General features: G+C 38.2%; 1 protein-coding gene and 1 pseudogene across 2 annotated transcripts in view; both read right to left on the bottom strand.

Annotated features, from left to right (window-relative positions):
• The window catches only part of LOC145483687 (ATP-binding cassette sub-family C member 4-like), a 30,288-nt pseudogene extending 17,675 nt beyond the window's left edge, over window positions 1-12,613 (bottom strand). The window contains exons 1-8 of the transcript XR_014048948.1: window positions 12,254-12,613; window positions 8,082-8,315; window positions 7,600-7,710; window positions 4,416-4,536; window positions 3,879-4,094; window positions 1,820-1,909; window positions 1,007-1,170; window positions 278-403 (exon numbers count right to left, since the gene is read on the bottom strand). The product of XR_014048948.1 is annotated as an ATP-binding cassette sub-family C member 4-like (transcript). The remainder of the gene's footprint in view (window positions 1-277; window positions 404-1,006; window positions 1,171-1,819; window positions 1,910-3,878; window positions 4,095-4,415; window positions 4,537-7,599; window positions 7,711-8,081; window positions 8,316-12,253) is intronic.
• A 2,704-nt stretch (window positions 12,614-15,317) lies between these two features.
• LOC145483689 (2-acylglycerol O-acyltransferase 2-like) lies at window positions 15,318-21,541 on the bottom strand. The gene is made up of 3 exons (XM_081462231.1): window positions 20,886-21,541; window positions 18,742-18,941; window positions 15,318-15,958 (listed from the first exon to the last, which is right to left on the bottom strand). The coding sequence occupies exons 1-3, from the start codon at window positions 21,539-21,541 to the stop codon at window positions 15,804-15,806; spliced, it is 1,011 nt and encodes a 336-aa protein (XP_081318357.1). The 3' UTR covers window positions 15,318-15,803.
• Window positions 21,542-22,025: the final 484 nt, after the last annotated feature.

Consider the following 22,025-nt stretch of genomic DNA (forward strand, 5'->3'; position numbering starts at 1 on the left):
TTTGTGTGTATTGTACTGTTTAAAGTACATTCTTAAAAGAATGAGGAATGTTCATGTCAAGTTTTCTTTCTTTGAATGTTATGCAGTTTTGACCAGTGTGGTTATTAGTAGTGGACATAAAGAATGAGCAATAACTTTGTCATTTATGTCAATAATGAAATGCACTTAAGCCGGTAGCAAAATCCGTACAACCCACTCAAGTTTTAACTTGTTTGAATTAAAACTTAGTCCCTCACTTAACAAGAAAAGTTACACATAGAATTGCCACCAGTCTTACTTCCGTATTTGTCTTATCCACTTTGAGAATGAATCTTCCCATGTGTACATCTTAATGACACGCATGCCAGCGATGACTTCATTCATAACCTTCACCCGTTCATCCATCCACCGTATTGCCTTTGTTCTATGAGAATTAAGGAAATACAATACTTTTTCACTATCACAGGCAGCATGGTACAACCAGGCAAAGAAGGGTTTTAAAATCTATTGTGGGTTACAATAAAGGGAAAGGGATTTCATTCTACTAATTCTTGTTGTAGAGGAATTCACGCTGCACACAATGAACTAAATGAACTACATGCACATTTGCTTTTCAACTTATTGAGAGTGGCTTAACCAAAGTCAAGATGGGCTGGCTCGGGGAGATAGCGTGGGCCTTTCCCTCCTCAAAAAAGGTGGGGTTGGGAAAGGGGAAAAAACAGAGGCCCTCTCCCCCCTAGCATCTACCTCATCCCCTAGATCTACACTCCCTTGTTACAACCATGGTATAGCAGGTCTTTTACATGTGATGGGAATTTTGGTCTAAGTAACAAAATGGGTGATGATGCAAGGGGGATCCAGTTAGTGCTGTAACCATGGTCAAGTTCTACCTCAGCTCACCTTAACCATGGCAGCATTGCTCTTGTTTAGTCTCAAGAAGGTTCAATATTGGCAGGGAGTTAACAAGGACTGGTATAAGAGAACACAAGAGTTCCAGGCCAAATGATGCTGACTTAATTGAACTTACCTAAACCCAAAGAGCATGTGACCCATTTTAAGCTGCATGGGGGCCAGAAGCACAATTAATCCCATTCCAGCAACTGCTGAGGGACCAATTTGTAACCATAACAATAGTAACACAATGGCAGATATAACAGGGCCAATGACCAGGTAATGCAGAAGAGTTGTACTCTAAAACAGATCAACAAATGTGTTACAAAATTATAACTAAAATTGAAAGAAGCATGCAGATTAGGGTACACCAAGTGGACAGAAAGAAGCACTGTGAGAGGAAAGTGTTTCACCTAAGAACATATCACAGTGATCACAGCAAGGACTCGGATCTGGATTACTCCACCCAGAGTCCAGTCCACCACTCATTGAATACTCATGAATAATGTCTGTACATAATTATGGTGGTCATGCATTTAGCTTTGAGATAGGAAGCTTCATGTATAAAACAAATAATAATTTGTTAGGAAATAAACACACAACATATAACTATACATTTACATATTTTAACTACCGGCAGTGGGTGAGGGGGAAGAGTGGTTTTGAGTGGCATCAGCAGTGGCCAACATTTGGATATTTTAAAAGTGTGAGAAAGGAGTTGAACTCAGGACTATCAAGATTAATTATGTCATCTAGCGGCAGGGTGGCGGGCCTGGAATCTCTGGATTATGAAACCACTCAGTCATGATTTCTCCACATAGGGAAAAAATGATACACAGAAGTCTTGATAGCACAAATGTAATTAATGCCAAAAAAAAATCAAGTAAGAGATGACTGCATAGTAACTAATATCTATCAATAGAAAAAGGAACTTAAAAGTTCTACTTACCCAGTCAAACTTCTGAGTATCACTAGAAACCAAGTTTACAATGTTACCAGTAGTTGTACCCTGGAGGGCGGCAGTGCTTAGTTTTAGAGCCTAAAAAATAACCAGACAAATAATGATATCCTTATGCTTCACGCTATATCTACATAATATTGAATGGCTTTGATGAACCACACAATGTTGTTGAAGTTCATTGTTTGATGAAGACAATACATGTTTCAGATGAGACATCATCCATCATCAGTTACACAGTGAGAAATAAAATGAAAATACACAACAAATAGTATAACAAAGTGAGATATTAACAAGAACAATTAAGGATGAAGGCATGAACCAAAAAAGGGTAAAACTATTTAAGCTAAGAAAGGACACTAATTAGTATGAAAGAGATAAATTAAGATGTTTGACCTGCGAATTTAAAGACGGCTGCTCTCAAAGGATGTGTATGGCTTCCTTGATTTTCAATTGGAAGCTTGTGGAAACAGAGTTGAGAACTTTGAAACAATCTTCTGAACAAAGGGAGTGACAATTTTCAGAACTTCTCAGGTGTTTAAGGATGTGGGGATGTTTGTCAGTGGAGAGATGTTCGCGGATGCGAGTGGCGAAGTGTCTGTTGGTTTCACCAACATAACAGGGACTATGTTACATTGGTATCTTACTTTGTGCTGCTATGAAGCCCTGATAATATTGAATACTGTGAAAGGTGCACTAGCTGACCAACTGTTACAAATTTTGTTAACCTTTAGAGTAAGTGCATTATTTGGCTTTAAGCCTGATTTTATTCTAACAATAGATACCAGCAAACTCATTGAAGAATAATGACTAAAATGATGTAACGATATGACAAAGCAATAGTTTTAGTTGCTCCATGCTATAGATACTGAATTTAAGCATAGGCACTTAAGTCAATGTCAGTATATGCAAGCCCCTCTAATTATCAGTCAAAACAAAAGACAAACTGACAGACATACCAATAGAATGCTGAGGATTACAGAACAGGTATAAACAGATAATCTGATGGTTGGTTGATTGATTTAATATATCACTGAACATGAAAGACAGTGTTTCACCACACTTTTCAAACTCATTAATAATTCATCAAGCCAAAACAAAGGAAATCATAACCTTGAGGGTGTTTGGATATCTGATCCTAAGTGAAGCCTTAGAGCTGACTGGCTCATAGCTGCCAGAGCTTATCCCAGTTTCTGTAGCATGAAGCGGCTAGGAGTTTTTCTACTCCCCCTGGATGGGATGCTAGTCCATTGCAGGTCACTCCCCTGCAATCTTTTAGGTTTCCTCAACAATTTGCTGGTACCCATTTATACTCCTGGGTGGAGAGAGGCACTGTGAGAGTCAAGTGTCTTGCCCTAGAACACAACATAGTGTCCCTGGCCAGGGCTCGAATCCGGACCGCTCGATCTGGAGACGAGCACACTAACCATGAGGCCAACACGTCTCCACTAATCTTAATTAGTATAAATTTTACAACAATATTTCATTTCTTTGTTTTCACAGGAGTTTTGAAACGTGTGAGGGAAAACAAAGCACACACGCAATGTCTTCTGGGTAGCGATTGTGCAATTTAGCCATTTTTCGACATAGGAGCAAGGTGAAAGCCCCGTTGGCATTTCATGACTGGGTTCACCTACGGCAACCCAGTAACTATAGTTCCGGTATTTTGGTAAATTCCCATGTGGTATTGCAGCTTTCTACGTTTTTTACATGGTTTTGCGGTTTTCTGACCCCCCTTACGCCCCCCTCTACCAGCTGACGCCAGGACAGAGCCAGAGCATGTGGGTGGGGTGGGTGCAAAAGAGTGACTTTTCCAGCTAAAAACTGGCCATTTCCTTTTCGGGAAAGCCTAGTAGGGTGCAATGTGTACATTTAGTCAGCTACATGCAAGCAAGGTGGGTGTGCAGGCTCTGCAGTGACAGGTTGACTGGCATAATTTGATAAAAAAAGCATGTGTACTTCCTGTAGAAGTTGCAGGCTTGTTTTGAGATTGACACTGTTTTCATAAATCCAGAAATACTGTATAAAAGAAATCCTACCATTTAGGTACCTTTTTATACACAAGGCCTGTACATGCCACCCTTATTCTCATGCCATAAACTTGTGACATAAAGGTGTATGGTGCATTGAACAAACTTGAGATAACAGCACATAAACTGAGCCCAAAGGCATAAAGGTAGGCGTCTCTTATTGAAATGGGAGAATCCTCCACAAAATAGAGCACCAGTTGGCCCAGGAAGATAGGTTGAACCAATCGTAGGAGGTCCTGCAATTACAATAATTATTATTAATGATACATTGCTTAATATAATAATTCAACTGAAAGATCATTTTGGTACATGACAATAATTTTACAGACTGAGTTGAAGACTGATAGATAAATGAAGTGAACAAGCTGGAGCTACTAAATATATGAAAAATTCTCCCATGTCTTTGCATGCATGAAATAAGTAGCCAGTCTCACCATTGCAATTATTATGATTGTCAGTGGTGATTCAAAGTACTGTACATGCACATTTATATATCCACATAGTTTTGCTAAATATTACTGAACTCTCAATATGAGTGAGTCAAAATTTCAGCTTACATGAATAAGTGCCACCAGTCCTAACATAGAGTACCCTAAACCAAAGGACCTGACTATAGCCCGTAAAAAACTGGGATCTTTGCCAAGCTGTCCTGACCTGTACACTTCTTTTTCCCATTCTCTAAAAACAACAATGGAAATAAATACCGGTATAAATAAAAGGGTCAGTTATTTGTAACATACTTTACATGTAACTGAAGACTGAAACAGCTGAAATAGTTCAGTTATTAAATAGCCAGAATTAATTAGACCACCTGGAAATTTAGCACCTAGTTCATGGTCACAACACTTTTAAGTGAATATCAAACTTTTTTTAACCATTCCAGTTTTAAAATTATAGTACTGGAACATGGCTCAACAGAATTGCAGAAGACTTGCCACCTTTCATATCACATGCTTAGGAAAATTATGAAAGTGTTCTGGCCTAAAAAGGATTCCAATAAGAGGTTTGTACATGACACTAAACAGGAACGATTGGAAAATGTTGATAATGGACATGGGCTCATAATTCATTGCCAAGAGAACGGATCCTGCGGCTGTCATAAGAGTTAACCACTGACATGACCGAGGTGGCTGCCAGGGACAATATGGAGATCGATGATGTTAAGTGAACTGCTGCCGGAAATTGGTGTTAGATGGGAGAAGATGGTGAGATAGGTGTTAGACAGACTGGTCTGGTGCAATCTTGTTTAGACCTTCCACTGTATATACCGTACTTAAACACAAGGATGTGTGCATGTGTATTAACACATGTTTGTACTTAAAACAAACTCTTATTTACTGCAACATTGTATGAATAAACAGCAAGATCTACTTACTGTATCAGGTAAATGTTTCCCTTATGTTCAAAAAGTAAACCATGGTCAGTGGTCTTAAGGACAGTGCCTACTAAACATGAAAGTTTTTGCCCCAGGTTAGGACCATGGGGAAAAAGTAGATCTTTTCAAGGGCTATTGGAATCCACAAGCCTGCATTTTTTCGAGATAATTAACCTTGAATCTCAACAAAAATGCTGACATCAGCATTTCTCTGAAAAAAAGAAGGAAAGGATATTTCTCCACAGATTTCCTTAGAATTCACCTTAACAAACAGAAAAGCAAACATGTTTATAAAGATCTTAAAACTGCATGGTAAATGGTAACATAAAAAACATTTTTGGTAAGTTTTTAATAACAAAATGGTTGCAACAACGCTTTTGGCGTCTCTGACAGCCTTCCTCTCGTTCAGCTAAAATACAGTCTAAATGTCTTTTTCTCACAACCAGAAACTGATGACGTGTTGAATAGGTTTGCCACTTCCATTTCATAACATAAATATAGGGGTAAGGGAAGGTATGTTTTTTATTGGGGGGGGGGGGTGGGTCAGGGTATTTTAGAAATTTTTTGGGAAAAAAGTCATGGCCCTCCCACTTCCCAGAATGGATTAATGCATGACCCTTCACAAATACCTACACAAAAACATCTGACCCTCCCCCCACCTCCTCCAAGACTGGAAATGACTGGAAGTGAAAATAACTAACCGGAAGTGTTACTCACATAACTGTACATGTGTCTGCGCACAAAGCAGTTAATTGCGTGGTGTGTGATTGCATGGTGAAAACTTGAAAATGGGCAAGCATGTGCGAGGAATAGAAAGAGAGAAATGCGCTTGTGGTGAATGTGAGGATTTCATGAGGTCAGATGGAGCAACTTGCTCAGATTAAGTGATTGTTTGAGGAAAGTGAACTAGTCAGTGGCGACAGTGAGGTGTATTAGAAAGTTTTCAGATAAATACATTGTCCCCGAAAAACTTGTGGCAGAGTGTGTTGAGCACCTTGCCCAGATAAAAATGTGCAAGGAAAAGAGGAAAGAGGAGACTGAAGGGGAGCAAATGAAACGGCTGAATCGGGAGTACAATGATGTTGACTGGGTTGGACTGTACAACTCCGATAAGCTGTCGTCCTTGTGGGTGGATGAGCTATCCCTGTACTTTTCCCATCACAAGATCACCTTCAAAGGGAAGAAAGCTGAAAAGTCGCAATGATCAAAGTGCACATAGGCAGCTTGCTGTACGATTCAATGGAGTGTCAACAACCTCGGCAGCCCCCGCTAAGAAATGTGCAGCAACAAGTGACCTTATCACTTTCCGAGGTTGAAACTGACTCGCAAAGTGATGTAGTAGATCAAGTTGTTGGTTCAAGCCCGAGTAGCTTAAATAAATAATGAATCGTCACCAGAGACTGGTTTTACGCCAGAACCCTGCGCGGAAACATTACCGCCCTCAAAATACGGATGAAAGTGGGCATGGGTCGAGAGCGACAACTACAGTATGTATCTTAGTTGGTACAAGATAATTATTTGATGTAATATTTCGACACTTGTAAATAATTTAGATTAATCTTGACTGGTAGCTTTGCTTGTATATACAAAATTTAGGTTTCTATACACTTCGCGTGTTTGTTAACAAATAAGAGTCAACTAAGCAACATGGAATAATTTTTTCTTCGCCAAAAAAAACTGACCCTCCCCCGGTTGTGAATAAAACAGGTTTGACCCTCCCCAATTTGTAAAAAAATTTACTAATGACCCTCCCCTCCGAAGCCCTGGCCCACCGCCCCCATTTAAAAACATAACTTCCCTAACCACGCACTTTTTAGTTATCAATCTCTTAAGAAAACTTTTACAGTGCTTGTTACATTTTTTCCTGTCACCTCCCCAGTAAGTAAAACATTTGCATATCTTGCAGTTGTTTTGTGTGCGCACTACACCATCTGCAGGTACATGTTTACAGTTGGATTTCAGTATAATTTTTGACAGATAACAGGTAGTTTTTCAGCTCAAAGACGTTAACAGTTGGTGGTTAGGGATATGCTACTATTCTGGTATTCCTGGTTTAAGAACAGGTTCATTAAACTTGATTTGGTCGCAGCAGGAAAATTTTGCTTCCATTTTAGTTGTGTACTTGGTAGCGTAGTTGATTGCGTCAATGTCAACCCCAGCGCAGGCGTGGTGCTTAAACGTGCCTTGCGTGATGCGCAGAACGTGTGCGCACTAACAAAATTAGGCACTGTCCTTAGCTTAAACAAGGTTTGTATGTGCATTTGGGCATATAAATTTAAGTGTATATGAAAAGACTGTGGGCTATTTAGAGCCTAGTTATCACCAACACAAAGTTATCATTTATCATGATAAGAACATTTTAAAACCTCTCTAGTTGTTCTGTCACTGTGTCAGTTTGATCTCTTTCCAGCAGTCCATAAAGATCCTCAGCTTGTAGGGGTCGCTTTGCTCCAGTAGAAAGCAGTCTGTTTAACCACCTTAAAAGCAAAACCAAACAATTATATGTTGCTGAAATCAAAACATGTAACTTAAAAACTAAGACAAAACAGATTATAATTAAATAGCTAGTACACCTAGAAGTATTCTTGTGGCTAGGGCAGAAGCCTTAAGTTACTATATTGGCTTTCCTAGGGGGTTGCCCAGGGGAAGGAATGTCAATTGAGCAATATAGAAGCTCCACTCACAAGTTCAACCTAAAGCTTAAGTTATGATAGGGGGAGGGGGATACTACATATTCGCCTTCTACCACCTTCTTCCTTGTCTCACTTAATTTGATTTGACGCTCAAAATCACATACAACTATTAAGGTAAGTTCTACTCATCTGCACCCCTAACTATACATTCTTACCATAGTGTAATATATTTAGAGACAAATGAGGCTTGAGCCATGGGTGATGGCAAGATTCCAGGATCACTTTCTTGTCTGTCCCCATCTCCTAACATAGGCTCTTCCTGTTCATCTCCTTTCCTTAATCCAGCTGCATAGATGTCATCAACATCTGCAATGCTTCCTGCTGCTGTCATTTTCTCACTCATCATTTCAGAATCTTCCATTTTGCATTCCAGTTTCAATCTAAGTCCACTAGTAATAATCAATATAATTATGCTTTAATCTTATTTATCTCATTTAATGAGTAAATATTCATTGCAATGTTATTAACCTTGATTAAATGCCTGAAAACCTCCAACTGAATAACAGTAACCGTACAGTAATATACCCTGCCAACCAGTTTACAATGCTGTTCAGACAATAATATTATAAAAAAGAGTTAGTAATAAACAATGAAAGAAACTGATTGCATACGGTGGCTGGCAACAGTTTCCAGCAGTTTTACTTTGACAAATCAACACTTGTACTCTTTATCGATTGATATATTTATTATATTGGTATCAGACAAATTCCCATTATCATTGGTGAACAAGTTGTGGTCAACTTCATGTCATAAAAAGTTACAATAGTAACATTACAATCTGTTAAAACATCCTTGCTCTGATACTTACCCACAGAATGTTTTTAAACTTTGCAAAAAGTTGTAACTTAACAAGTTTATCATGATTCTATAATAAAAAAAATGAAGTTATTTTTTAATTACAAGCACTTAGAACTAAACTTAAGGAAGTTTTTAACGAGTTGTATCAATGCCATGGTAAACTATTATGCCATGAAGTTGACCACAACTTGTTCACCAATGCAAACAATTAAATGAAAGATCACATATTTGAACTGCGGAGAAAGATATGGAGACATAATTGATCATCGCAGTTATACACACAGCTTAAGCAGTTGTGAAGTTAAGGCCTGAACAGGATTGTTAACCTGTTAAAACATCCTGTTTAATTTTTTTCAGGCCTTAATTTCACATCTACTTAAGTTGTGTGTATAACTGCGATGATCAATCATGTCTTCATATTGTTCACCAATGATTGCGTATTTGTGTGATGCCAGTATTGTAAGATTGCTAGATAAAGTGTTTGAGTCCTGGTTGGGGACATTGTCTTGTGTTCTTGGTCAAGACACTTTTCTCTCACAGTGCCTCTCTCAACTCAGGCGTATAAATGAGTACCGGTGATTTTAATGTTGGGGGGTAACCCTGCAGCGGACAAGCATCCCATCTAGGGGGGAGTAGAAATACTCCTAGTCACTTCATTCTACTGAAACCGGAGACAAGTGCCAGCCTGATGGGCCACTTGGCTTGTTTGCAGACTTTTCTTTACTTGATAAAGAGTGGTAGTATTGACCAGTCAAAGTATACCTGCTGGAAAGCACTTCAAACTATTTCAAGCCACCTTATGTTTATAGGTGGTTAACAAACATTCCCGAGAGATTTAATCACAAAGAGAGGGTCTAAAATAGGCCATTCCGTCTACTTCAGACACGTCATCCCCACCATACCTTGTTCCAAAGCATTTCAATTATGATAAGACATTGTCTTTAACTGAAAACCAAGCCTTCCCAAGGTAACATATTACAACAGACTTTTACAGTTGCCTGGGTCACTGTTTAAGCTAAAAAACACTAAACCTGGGTCACTGTTTAAGCTAAAAAACATTAATTTCACTTATAAGTTAATTTGTAAATGGAATGGAAAACGTGTTGACAGGCCTAGGTAACTCCTCCAGTTCGCAGATGGATTGGTTTTGAAAGCTTTGAAGGTTAGCTTTTACCAGGACATCTTTTCAGGATTTCCCCTTGTGATATGAGATGAAGAGGGGGAGGGGGAGGGGCTCTTTGAAGATTTCTCTTAGTTTTGGTTGATTCTGCATAAGGTGCCATTTCCTCATGAAAGTGTCCTTTAGGCTAGGCAACGCCGGGTGGTATTGCATTACAAAGGACAGTATTTTCTTTTACTGAGTTTTGTTTTTCTGTGATAGTGACACTTTTCTATCAGAGAATTTAAAGACGAATTCCAGTCCGTACTGCACAGTCTCAGGATCCTAATGTTTATAAACACGATAATATTGGAATGTGAATCGATGTTATTTGTTACAAACCATACCTTATCTTGAGGTCTTTCAAATTCTTTTTCCAACAGCTTCATTGATTTTTACAGCTGCGCAATTGTTTCATCAAGTGATACGAGAAAGAATGAAGCATGAAGCTTCGCATCATAATGGCGGTTGGCATAAGACTTTGATTTAATTCGTGTAAGTAGCACTCGCGAAATGTTTACATTTTGCAATGTCTTACATGAAACGAAACAAAATTCGTAAACAAACTCTTGAGAGTACGCAGTACAGACTGGAAATCACCTTTAACCTCTGAAAAGTGTTTTTCTACAATTCTAGCTGGGTAATCTCTATTCTGAAAGCCTCTTTTCAAATTTCTCATGTTTTCCTCAATTTAATGTAGTTTCTGTTTCTAAGATTTCATTCATGAATTTGAATTTCAATAGACCTTTTCACAGTTTGGGGGGCAAAAATGGCAAATTATAGAAAATGTATGGGGAAAATGGAGAATCTATTGTCTAACAACTCAAGGTTTTAAGTATCTATGAATTAAAAACTAAAGATACTAGGTAAGAGAATTGACTGATGTGTTTGAAGGAATTAGCCTTGCTAGAAAAGCCAATTGAGGTTTTCATTTTCCCATACATTTGTGTGAAAAATTAAAAGTGCAATTCCTCACCTCACAGGGAATCTATGTTCTTCAAATTTTACCAAAAAAGCCTTCTGCTGGGTATCTGTTTCTTGTAATTCATAAAATACTAAGAAAGTCAATCACACTCCACCTATTGGGCATCAAACTTTTACCTTTTCCCATACATTTACTCTAATTTTTTCTGTGTTTGCCCCCCCAAGTATAGTGTCAGAAACTGTGAAAAGGTCTATTTTGAGCGCCTTTCATCCCATTTTTTACACGAAAAAAAATCAATAATTCCCTAGTCCCAATATTACTATTCTCGGTTTTCATGTGACGTAGTCATATTCCAAAATTAAAAATTACCTTTACATCTGAGGTTTTAGTTTCATCAGATATAAGACGTTTTAGCTCTACAGGGTTGTTTGTTTTGTAATAGAGCACGTTTCAATACCCAAGCTTTTGCATTGGTTGACACTAAAATGGTGGCCCAAGAAGGCTGTCATGTAGGTTAAAAGATGAGTTAATGCTTAAGGTTTTGCTAACTGAACAGTTCACGATTGCACTAGAAGAGGTATTTATTTCAATATGTGTTGGAACTCTAGAGTAACAATCTTTCATTTCAATAGCAAAGCTCAATGACAGATGTTTCTGTTACTTTACGGCCGCCATGTTGGTGCCCCTCTGAGGGGCCACAACATGGCATCTCCATACAAAGCTTTATAAACTTGGGTGAAACACTTCTCCAAATAACACGTGAATGAAAAACAGCAGAGACCTAATTCTTGGCGGGGTTGTTTATACATCAATCACATCCTGGATTCTTGATTTTATTTATTGAGGGGTTCTGATTTTTAGTTTTGATCACATGACCAGTAAAAACTGAGATATAAACAACTTCCCACTTCCCACCCATGCTTGCAATCCCGCATCCCACTCTCAAGTTTCCTCCACTCCCAAATCCCGGCGGTCAAAAAAGCCTCATCCCGCATCCCACGGAGCACCTTCAGAATACCCGGCCGCTTTACTTACATGTGCCGGTGTGCTTTGAAGAACGAGGTATATAACAATAGTTGCTATTCTTATTCAATGAGATGCTAATTCTTTTGTTGATGATCATCCAACATGGCGGCGATAACGTCTATATGAAGCTTGCAACAGGCTTGGGCCAACATGATAGTTAAATTTGAATGCTTTTCATAAAATTCTACTAAAATTATGCAAATTTGACGCGCTCAATCTAACAACAAGCCGTGAACGGCATCCACAAGTTGCTAGCGTGACGAGCAACGTTCTCCCCGCGGAAGTTGGTCACGAAATTATAAAACTAATGTGGCTTCCACAATTTTTCATTAAAAATTATTGCAATTTAAGTTTCCAACTGTTTCAAAATTCCCCAAGATCTATTTGCCCAACAAAACCAAGTGATTTGCTATCCTCACCTTCTCAGCCTTCTCGAGTGATGTTTCAGTCCCGGACCAAAGCCAGATTACAACGGCAAAAGCAACCAAGGAATATACCTTACTTGCAATGAAGGTTTAAAAAGTAACTCTGCAAAGCTCTGCCCCTCATTCAAGCTGTCTCCCACTTCCAAAGCCCATCAAATCCAAACCGTCGGCTGTATCTTTCCCCTCCGCTGTGCATGTGGCGCGGAGCGCGAGGCAACAGGTCCGCAATGCGTACAGGTCATTTGTTGTAACCCGAGAAACACTTTATTGCTTATCGTGGATAGAGGAAGACTGGCTATCCATGCTTTTATTGACTCAAGGGTTGCGTGCACAATCTGCTAATGCGTATTTACAGGATTGCTTAGGATGTTAACACTTTTTTTCAAATACTGATAAAAGGCCAGGTATTATGAGCTCTTTCCTTGAGCACTCTCTTATCAACCAAACTATCCACGAACATAAACACAGTTTTCCTTTTTTATGAGTTGGGAAAATGTTCATTGCAGCCTAACTAGAACCAGTGGGGTAGAAATTTCACTGGAAGACTTAAACAGAGGGCTGTTCATAAATTTCTCTGTTCAAGGTAAATGATTGTGCAAACTCTAATACAGTTCTTCCGAGGTATTAGTCAAAATGAATGAATTCATGCTTGCTCGACTTAATTCAGGTGATTTAAAAAAAAAAAAAAAGAAAAACATCATGTTTGGGTTATTTTCATAACCGTTTATTAGTAATTGATTCTTTTAACACCTTAAAATAGTTCACAGTTCTCTGATGGTATCTGCTGTACATCTGCTATACATGTATATTTACCTAAAATAATATTCATGTGAAAATATTACACCTTAGCTTTTTAATAAAATAATACATTGTCATATTATTTTTAATAGCTATTACGTACTATTTATGCTAAACTATTCTCAAATAATATGTTCATGATCCACAATTAAAATTATAACATCTGCTTCATAACTTATTAAATATAGAGACACACTTAAACAAAAAAGAATGTTTCAAGAAAATATAGTGGTGTTGCATGTATTCAGATTTTTAAATTTGTTACAACAAATCAACAAACTAAATATATTTATAGGGAGTGCTTCTAATTCTTGGTTGGGGATTGGAGGGGGATGGTTGGTATTTCATTAACCTGTGTCCTTTGGAAAAACAGACCACCTTTATCTTATTGACATTAAAAATCATATTTACATTGACCTTGTAATTAAAACTTTTATAATTTCTGTGTATTACACAACATATACATATCTGTTTATGAGTTAAAGAAACTGAGCTTACACAATCAGAGGACCTGATATGGTGCTGTTGTTGAATTGCTAACAAAATCTGTCTCTTGCATTTGTTCAAACACTCTAAAATTATTTTAGCAATTGTAGCTGAGCTAGGTTGCCACATATGTCGTTAAATTGTACTTAGAAACTCTTGAAAACTACTTTAAACCAGGCTTCTATCAATCAGGACATTGCAAACTTGTATCAATCTTCAGGATTGCACTTGTATGTACTAGTAGGATAATACAAATCTTTGAATAGGTAAAAATCCATATATGTCAAGGGAAAAAATGTATTGTTCTAGAAAACTTGATCTCATCCTCTTCCCATGCATAAATATCTACAGGTTAACTGTATTATATATACGGTAATAGCTAACTGTATTAGATATAGTTCGTATAGTGTGATCGTCCGGGTGAGGGTAGTTCTGAAAAGAACTGTTGTTTGTGACTGACATTTTGACAACCTGAGCGGAAGTCATCTTCGAAGATGACTTCCGCTCAGGTTGTCGAAACGTAAGTCACCAACAACAGTTCTTTTCAGAACTACCCTCACCCAGACGATCACACTATACGAACTACTGATACTCCTGGGTTCAAACCATTTACCGGTACTACATGTATGTATTAGATATATAAACATGATTAGTCTAATAAAATACCGTAAAAACCAATGTTAAAGCCCCCCCCCCCCGCCCCCCCCACCCCTGGGTTATACGCCCCCCAGATATAAGCCTTTCTATTTGCTAACAAAGATATTATTCTGGATATAAGCCCCCCACCCAATATATAAGCCTAATGAATGTATAAATTGATAACGTTAAGGCCTGTAGTTTGTTTACTTTCGTTCTGATCCATTCCATTTGTTCCAGTCGCATTAGTGTTTAAAGGTGTTTTTGAAATAGATTCTTCGTTTATTGCGATGCACAATAAATGTATTATAAATGTAATAGCTCTACTGATATAATGGTATCTCAGCTTTAAGGTGGCTCAAAACAGTTTCCATTACTTAGATTTTGATGGGTCGTTATAACCTCTCTTTATCACTTGATACAACAATCATGGTATCACAAAACAACCCAATAGGCCCTTTGCAGCTGGGCCATCATGTGACCTACTTTTCATAAAATTATGGGCTATAACTTAACAAATGCCAGGAATGGAAAACGCATGTTGAAATTATCAAAATGGCCAAGTTTGAGGCCCCCAGCATTAAAGAAGGAGATTTTATGACAGTCCGAATTTTGAAAGAATAAGAAGATTTGTATGGAAAAAGTTGCTGGAGAGCAAGGCCTTGCTCTCCAGCAACATTTTACATACAAATCCACTAAATTTTCTGAAAATTCAAACTGTTGTATAAACTTACTCTTTAATTCCAGGGGCCTCAAACTTGGCCATTTTGGTATTTCCGACGCGCTTTTTCCATTTCTGGCATTCTTTAAGTTATAGCCCTTAATATAAAAATTTTCTAGGAAAAATTTAGTCACGTGACCCCAGCGGCAAAGGGCCTATCATTGGTGAACATGTTGTTATCATTTTTGTGACACAATAGGTTACCATAGCAACAGTATGACCTCCTAAAAACGCTCTTAATTACAGCTTTAGGGGGTTATAATTCAAAAATGTCACAGTGAAATTTTTTTTATATTACCACCTTTTGACAAGTATGATAAGACGGAAAAATGGAAACTGTTTTAAGCCACCTTATCTCGTCGTTGCGAAACATTTTTTTTATTCTGCTTATATGCCCCGTGGATATAAGCACCCCCCCCCCCCCTATAAGCCCACCCAAGACCCCTTACAAAGTAAAATAAGCCCAGGGCTTTAACATGGGATTTTATGGTATATTACGAATTCATTCACTTAAAATGCAAGCTAAATTTCTTGACCTCCTTAGAGCGCCAATAAAGAGAGTTACCGGTACGGCTCCCCCTACGCTGCTCAGACGCTTCTAACATTTCTACTCCTAACCCATGATTTACTTGATTCCTACCTAGCTCTCCAACTCAAAACATAAATCATAAGCTCGTGCTCCCCTAGATAAATAAATTAAAATTTTGTTTGATTAGTAATGACTAATATAGAGGTTCTATTGCTTTTCAAGCAAGTGTAATAAAAATAAGAAAATCAGAATCAGCAACCATCTAATCTTGTTACTTGGTTTTCCAGTTTCTAAAATAAAAGGGAAATATTATTGTGAAGATAATACTTGTGTGGACACTGGTCATATTTTTTTAACTCAAGTGATGTGCTAGATCAGCAGATCTCCAAATGTTTATCTTCAGATATTCCATAGTTCTTCTTGTGTTTTTCAAACAGCTCTTCCAGCGCTTTAACATACTGCAAATGGAACTTCTCTATCTCCTCTGGTGAAGGATTGTTAACTTTGTCAACTTTGATTGGAGCACCAACTGAAATAATTAAAATAGGCCAAATGTTGGACCAAAATGCTTGCAAAATACACCATACATTGAACCAATCTAAGAAGTTCCAGTATTATAGAAAATGGTTTTAACCCAACAGGACTCAAAATAATTTTCGGACCGTGGCTGGTCATGCTGACTGGCCAAAGTAATTTTAGCTCGGTCACCTCTCATTTCTAACCAGTCAAGATATTTAAAAAAAATTTAAGTAATATTGGCCTAATTAAACCCACAAAAATAATTTGTTTGCTCCAGTCATTGCTAGACCGTTTAAAAATTGGCTTAATACAAAGAAAAGCTTAAAACTTAACCAAAGATAGCCTTGGCAGGGCTCAGCAGCTCAATGAGGTGGCACGGTGCCAGTGGAATTCTTGCCACCTGCCAAAGAAAAAGTACCGAACGGATGCATATTTGATGAAACTTCGAATTTTTTGATCGGTATATTAAATTCCATGAGCTGTTGTTTTGATGATCTACAAAGTATTTACGATGTCCATCAAAACATAAATGAAACCAAACATGCATCAGCAGATCCTTATTTTGGGATTCAGAAATAACTTGGTAAATAAATATAGCCAAAGAAGAAGTTTATGTTTCCTCGATACATGCACAACAAATCATTGTGTTACTACGAATATGGCTACAGTTACACAACGTGTTGGGAAGTTTCTTAATGACTTGAATAAAATAAAAGTTTTAAAGTGTAAGCCATAACAAATCTAAACTTTGTTGTAGTCATATTTTAGAGAGTTTTCATTCACAAAGAACTAATGACCATCATTCAGTAGATTTTACCACTGAAAGTGCGTAGATTTTGGTCACATGTTGAGCAACGAGTTGAGAGTGTCTCAAGTTTCATTCGCGAACAAAATAACTTTACAGATACAGATACTGATAAGGCCTTCGGCTTTTTTGTTGGTACATAATTATTTTCATCCGTTTTGTAACAGTAACTTTCATCGGTTGGTTTTAAATTAGACACTGGGTTCGTGCTCCATGTTACATTTACGGCTTGATGAAAATGAAGCAGACTGTAAAATGCGTGTTTTGATGTCCCGGAGTCCCATTGTGTCTAAGTTGGAAACAACTTGACAATTGAATGAAAAGTTTTGTTTTGGCGTCTTGTTCGTCAATTTTTGTGCAGTGAAAGTGAAAGAAACGACAAATATCTTGACATCTGTAGTGCAATACCTTTGAAATATACGCCAACAAAGAAAGGTGCTCTGTGAAAAATCTAAAGTGTAATGAAAACTGAGCTGAATCTGATCGCATTCCCTTTGCCGTACGCAAAATCTCTGCTATTCGATAGGCTGAATAGTTTTGAATTCTGAATTGAAAACCTCTGCCATCCTAACAGATGAAGAATGTTTCCGAACAGATTGCAGCAGTTGCTTGAATGGCTGAACATTTTTTGTGAACGGATAACCCCAGCAGTTCAGATGGCATTCCTATTGATCTTGATGTATGACAAGCAGCTAGCGAATGATTTTTAGCCGTTTGAACAAATACCCGTTAGTGTATGTTTTTGTGTGAGAGGTCATAATAAAAAAAGAGATTAAAAATCTAAGATTTACAGTTGAGGATTTGATTGTTTATTGAAGAATGAACAACATGACTTTCTCAACATGATGTGACTGGTCAACATGACTGCTGAGTGAAGTTTTTGGCCGGTCAAGTCACCATTCCTGGCTGGACATTGTCCCTTGACCGGCTGTTATTTTGAGCCCTGCCCAAGAGCATCAGTAGTTGATCAAGTGTTTGATCGTCTGGGTGAGTGTATAGCTCTGAAAAGAACTGTTGTTGGTGACTAACGTTTTAACAACCTGAGCAGAAGTCATCTTCAAGTCAAGAGAATAGTGTTTGTCAGTCGATGATGTTATAAGTCTGGTCCGTTGAAAGTGATTGGTCAGTTTAGCCATGATGATATTGGTGGAAAGACTTGAGTAAAGCTTGTCAGCAGTTATTGGTCAGTTCTAGTAAGTTTAGATCCATCTATTGTTAGTCAAATGAATTTGGTCTGTTCGAGGTCTGGCTACTGTCAAATTAAGTTGGTCTGTTTGAGGTCCATTTGTTGGTTTTCTTTATGTCCTGAATTTTAAGCCATTTGTAACGTGCCAGTAGTTGTTGATATCTGTTAAGAAGCATTTGCTCTAAGTTAGTGTACGTACCAGCTTTCCAGAGTCATTCATTGAAAATAGTTTGTACTGTAGGTTAAGCATTGAGCAGAGTCCCAGTCAATTCTGTGGTTCGTCAGTTGATGATCTACAGAAATTTGATTGTTGGCATCACTGTTTCTCATTGCTTGTTTGTGTCCAGTCAGTATTGTGTTAAGGTTTCTGCCAAGCCTGGCAGTTGGAGCATTTGATCTTGCAAACTGCTCCCTGTCTGTTGTTAGGGTCAGTACGTGTTGCAACATAGTTGTAGGTTTGTGGACCACACGGATTTTGTAGAACTGTAGGATCCATGAGATGGTTAGCACTCGATAAAGGAAATAACACGATATATACTTAGAAAGTCTGAAGTCTGCAATCTGCATTTTACCCTCGGTCTGCATTTTACCCCTGCTCCACAGTCTGCATTCTGTATTTTGCAGCCTGCATTTCAGACTGACTGATTATTTATAAGAATAGCCCTTCCACCTAACCCTTGCATGTACCCAGCCATCTTAGATTAGCAGTAAATTTATGTCTACTTGATGAAATGTTTCAATGAATGCGAGAAGTTTGCCATGGTCTCATCACACTCTCAAAAACTATAGTTCATTTACTTACTGACAGTGTGAATGGGTCGTCTGTGAGGAAGAAGGCCAAATGTGTACTGAAACACCCCACGTCCACGAAAGAGTGGAGGTGCAAAGCCCATCAGATCTTTCATCTTTGTTTGCCACTGACGCAGTGCAGAGCCATGTGGGTTACTCACTTGGTCATAAAGGTCATTTTCTCCAAAGGAAAATACAGGCACTAGAGAAGCCCTATGATAAGGTGTAAATCAGTTAAAATAGCAGCCTCTAGGTACCCAAGGGTGAACTGGAACAACCTTACAAGTTGTCCCAAATGCAAACAATGTGAAACTATGAATATGCAAGGGGGGAAAGTAGGAAGGTGCTGGCAAGTGACATGTAAGAGCCATCATGTTCACTTTGTCACAAAAGGTGCTCTCATGACTGCGTTACACGTTTCACTCTATCACAAGTTCACTCGCAACTTCATTACCGGGTACATGTTTAATATTGCTTCCACTTAAACAATTTTCCTCCCAACATAAGTTTGCTTCAACAGGAAACCATCAGTATTGAAGAACCATTCAAAACGTACGGCAGCCCAGAAGGGTCACCAACCATTTTTGTTTCTGTTTTGTTTTTTAAATTTTTGTGTTTTTTTTTTGTTCTTTTTAATTTTGTATTTTTAACTTTTGTTTTTGTTTTTGTTTTTTTATTTTGTTTTTGTAATTTCTGTTTTAGTTTTCGTTTTGCCTTTCATTTTAATTTTGGCTTCTGTTTTGCGTTTTTTGTATTCAAAAAGGAAACAAAAACACAAACATTAAACAAAAGCAAACACGAAAATGAAAACGAAAATGGCTAAAACAAAATCGACAAGTGTAGACCATCATGCTTTACTTGCAGTTGGAAACTTAACAATCTATGACGTGAAAGTAGTATGGGACGTTTACCACAAAGGGGGTCTTTGTACTGTGAGCCACTCTGAGTGGGGTACCGAAAGGCAAATTCTGAGGACTGAGACAAATGTCGTGACAAATGCTCATGTCCTCCCTCAGTGGCCTAAGTAAGCTGTGGGTCCCTTCCAATATTTTCTCCATCCCCAAAAGGAGCTCACATGCAATATGTTTGCATCTGTCAAGTTTCTATCACACTCAAACACGAAAACCTCAAACAATAAAGTGGAAATAAAACACAGAACACGCAAACAACAAAACAATCATCATAGAATGTGAAAATAATTTCTTCGCTGCCTTTGAAGTCAGTAGAAGTTTAGGGCCGTAGCCAGACTTTCAAAACAAACGAGGCAAGTCTTGCAAGCTCCAAAGGCGTGCGTGCAATAATTAGTTCATTGTGAGAGCTTAAGATTACATTCATTTGCGTGAGACTTGAGAGCTCTGAAAATGATATGCTTTTATTTATACAACGGCCTTTTAACACCTTTTTACAAGTTAAGGAAGTTGATGAAGAAATATCCTTGACTTTACTTGAAATCTTTGTGACCTTTGTACTTGCTATATTCTTGTCCCAAGACACGTAGACAAGCAATGAAATGGCCGTAGAGTAACCGATGCGTGACTACTCTTGATGGCCAAAAGATCACACAATGGTCATGTCATGGATACTGCCTGCAAAGCATGATGGTCTACTCTCATTGATTTTGTTTTTGTTTTTGTTTTTGTTTCCATTTTTGTTTTTTGTTTTTTAATTTTTGTTTTTGTTTTTGTTTTGTTAATTTTTGTTTTTGTTTTAATTTTGTTTGCGCTTTTATTTCTTTTTTTTTTGAACAGAAAAAAAAAGATGACAATGAAAAACAAAAACAAAACAGAAACAAAAGTTTACGAAACAACAACGGAAACAAAAATTAAAAACGAAAACAAACAAAATTTAACAAAACAAAAACGAAAACAAAAATTAAAAGACAAAAAACAAAAATGGAAACAAAATTAAAAAAACAAAAAACGAAAATGAAAACAAAAATTAAAACAAACAAAAAATAAAAATGGTAGGTGACCCTTCTGGGCTGCCGCAAAAACGTCAAGAATATTGCCCTCTCTTGGACATAAAAGCTTGAGAACTTCACTCGAGAACAAATGCTCGAGGGATGAAAGGGTCAAAGATCAGAGGAACATCTCCTTTGTAACAAACTTAAACGTAAAAATAACAAGATCTCCCTATTCAGAAATGAGCCACACTTACCCATTGCGTAGAGCAACTTTGACAAATCCTTTCCTGTCCTTTAGTGTTAATTTAAAATTATCTGGCCTTGCTTCCAAGGACTCCGCAGCGCCACCAATCACAATGGCTGCCGAATGACCTGGACCCATTTTCTGCAGAATGTACTCTATACTGTCTTTATCCACTGAACAAGCACCGAACGCCATACTGAAGTCTCTTGTGAAGGGGAATCTGAAATTCATCGTGAGAGTCAACAGATGAGGATGGATCCCTGGAAACTTTTCCGAGAAGCCAGTTGCTTCCCCGCCGAAATTTCCCAGTGCACCAAGACCCATGATACCGTGCGGATGACAGGCGAAAATGTAGTTGTCCTTGGGGTCTAAGTCTGCAGTCTTAATCAGGTACATAGGAAAGTAATCGCAGTAATATTTCCATATTTTCCACCTCCTTGCAGCCTCGAAAGTCCGGCCTCCGCGGCTTGGAGTTCGCGGATTCAAGATGTATGCCCAACCGATGTAAAGAATAGCAAATATGGTGGTGTAGGGATTCAGCAGTAGCAACAAGAGCAAACAAGTACCAAATATATGACCAAATAGAAATGCGTAGACCAGAGTCATCACCGCTAAGGTCTGGATTCGTCTTTTGATGGGAATTTTTATCGGAGCCCACTCGACCATTTTTGAAACGAGGTCTGTAACTCAATAGTCAGTCCCTAGGCCGACCCCACAGAGGTCATGTATACACAGGTACACTGAGGGTGGGGTAGGGTAAAACACATTCCCGTATCGACTGCTCAACTGCCGGTAAAGAGGAGTCTCTTTGTATTAAGTGCAATCAGTATTGAATTAGAAATAAACATTCTGAGAAATACCATGCATTTGTCCCGTTGTTTTATCCTATTTTGCTGCTAATAATGACAACTGCTCGGGGTCCATCAGCCTCTCCTCCTAGATACTCGTCCACCTCTACCCTCCCCGACAAACTCGTCATGGGCAAGTGTGAACTTGTCCAGTTTTTCTTCGTCGAGGGAATCCTTCCGTCGTAGTGGTTCACGTTCCTTAGGTTTGGAGTTGACGTTTACAACTTCCGTCAGCCGATATGCCCGGCCGATATGCATGTGACACACCTCGTGACTGTCAGGAGCTTTCATTTGTGACTGTC

The sequence above is a fragment of the Orbicella franksi genome, chromosome 4, assembly GCF_964199315.1.
Source record: "Orbicella franksi chromosome 4, jaOrbFran1.1, whole genome shotgun sequence".
In the NCBI taxonomy this organism is placed as follows: domain Eukaryota; kingdom Metazoa; phylum Cnidaria; class Anthozoa; order Scleractinia; family Merulinidae; genus Orbicella; species Orbicella franksi.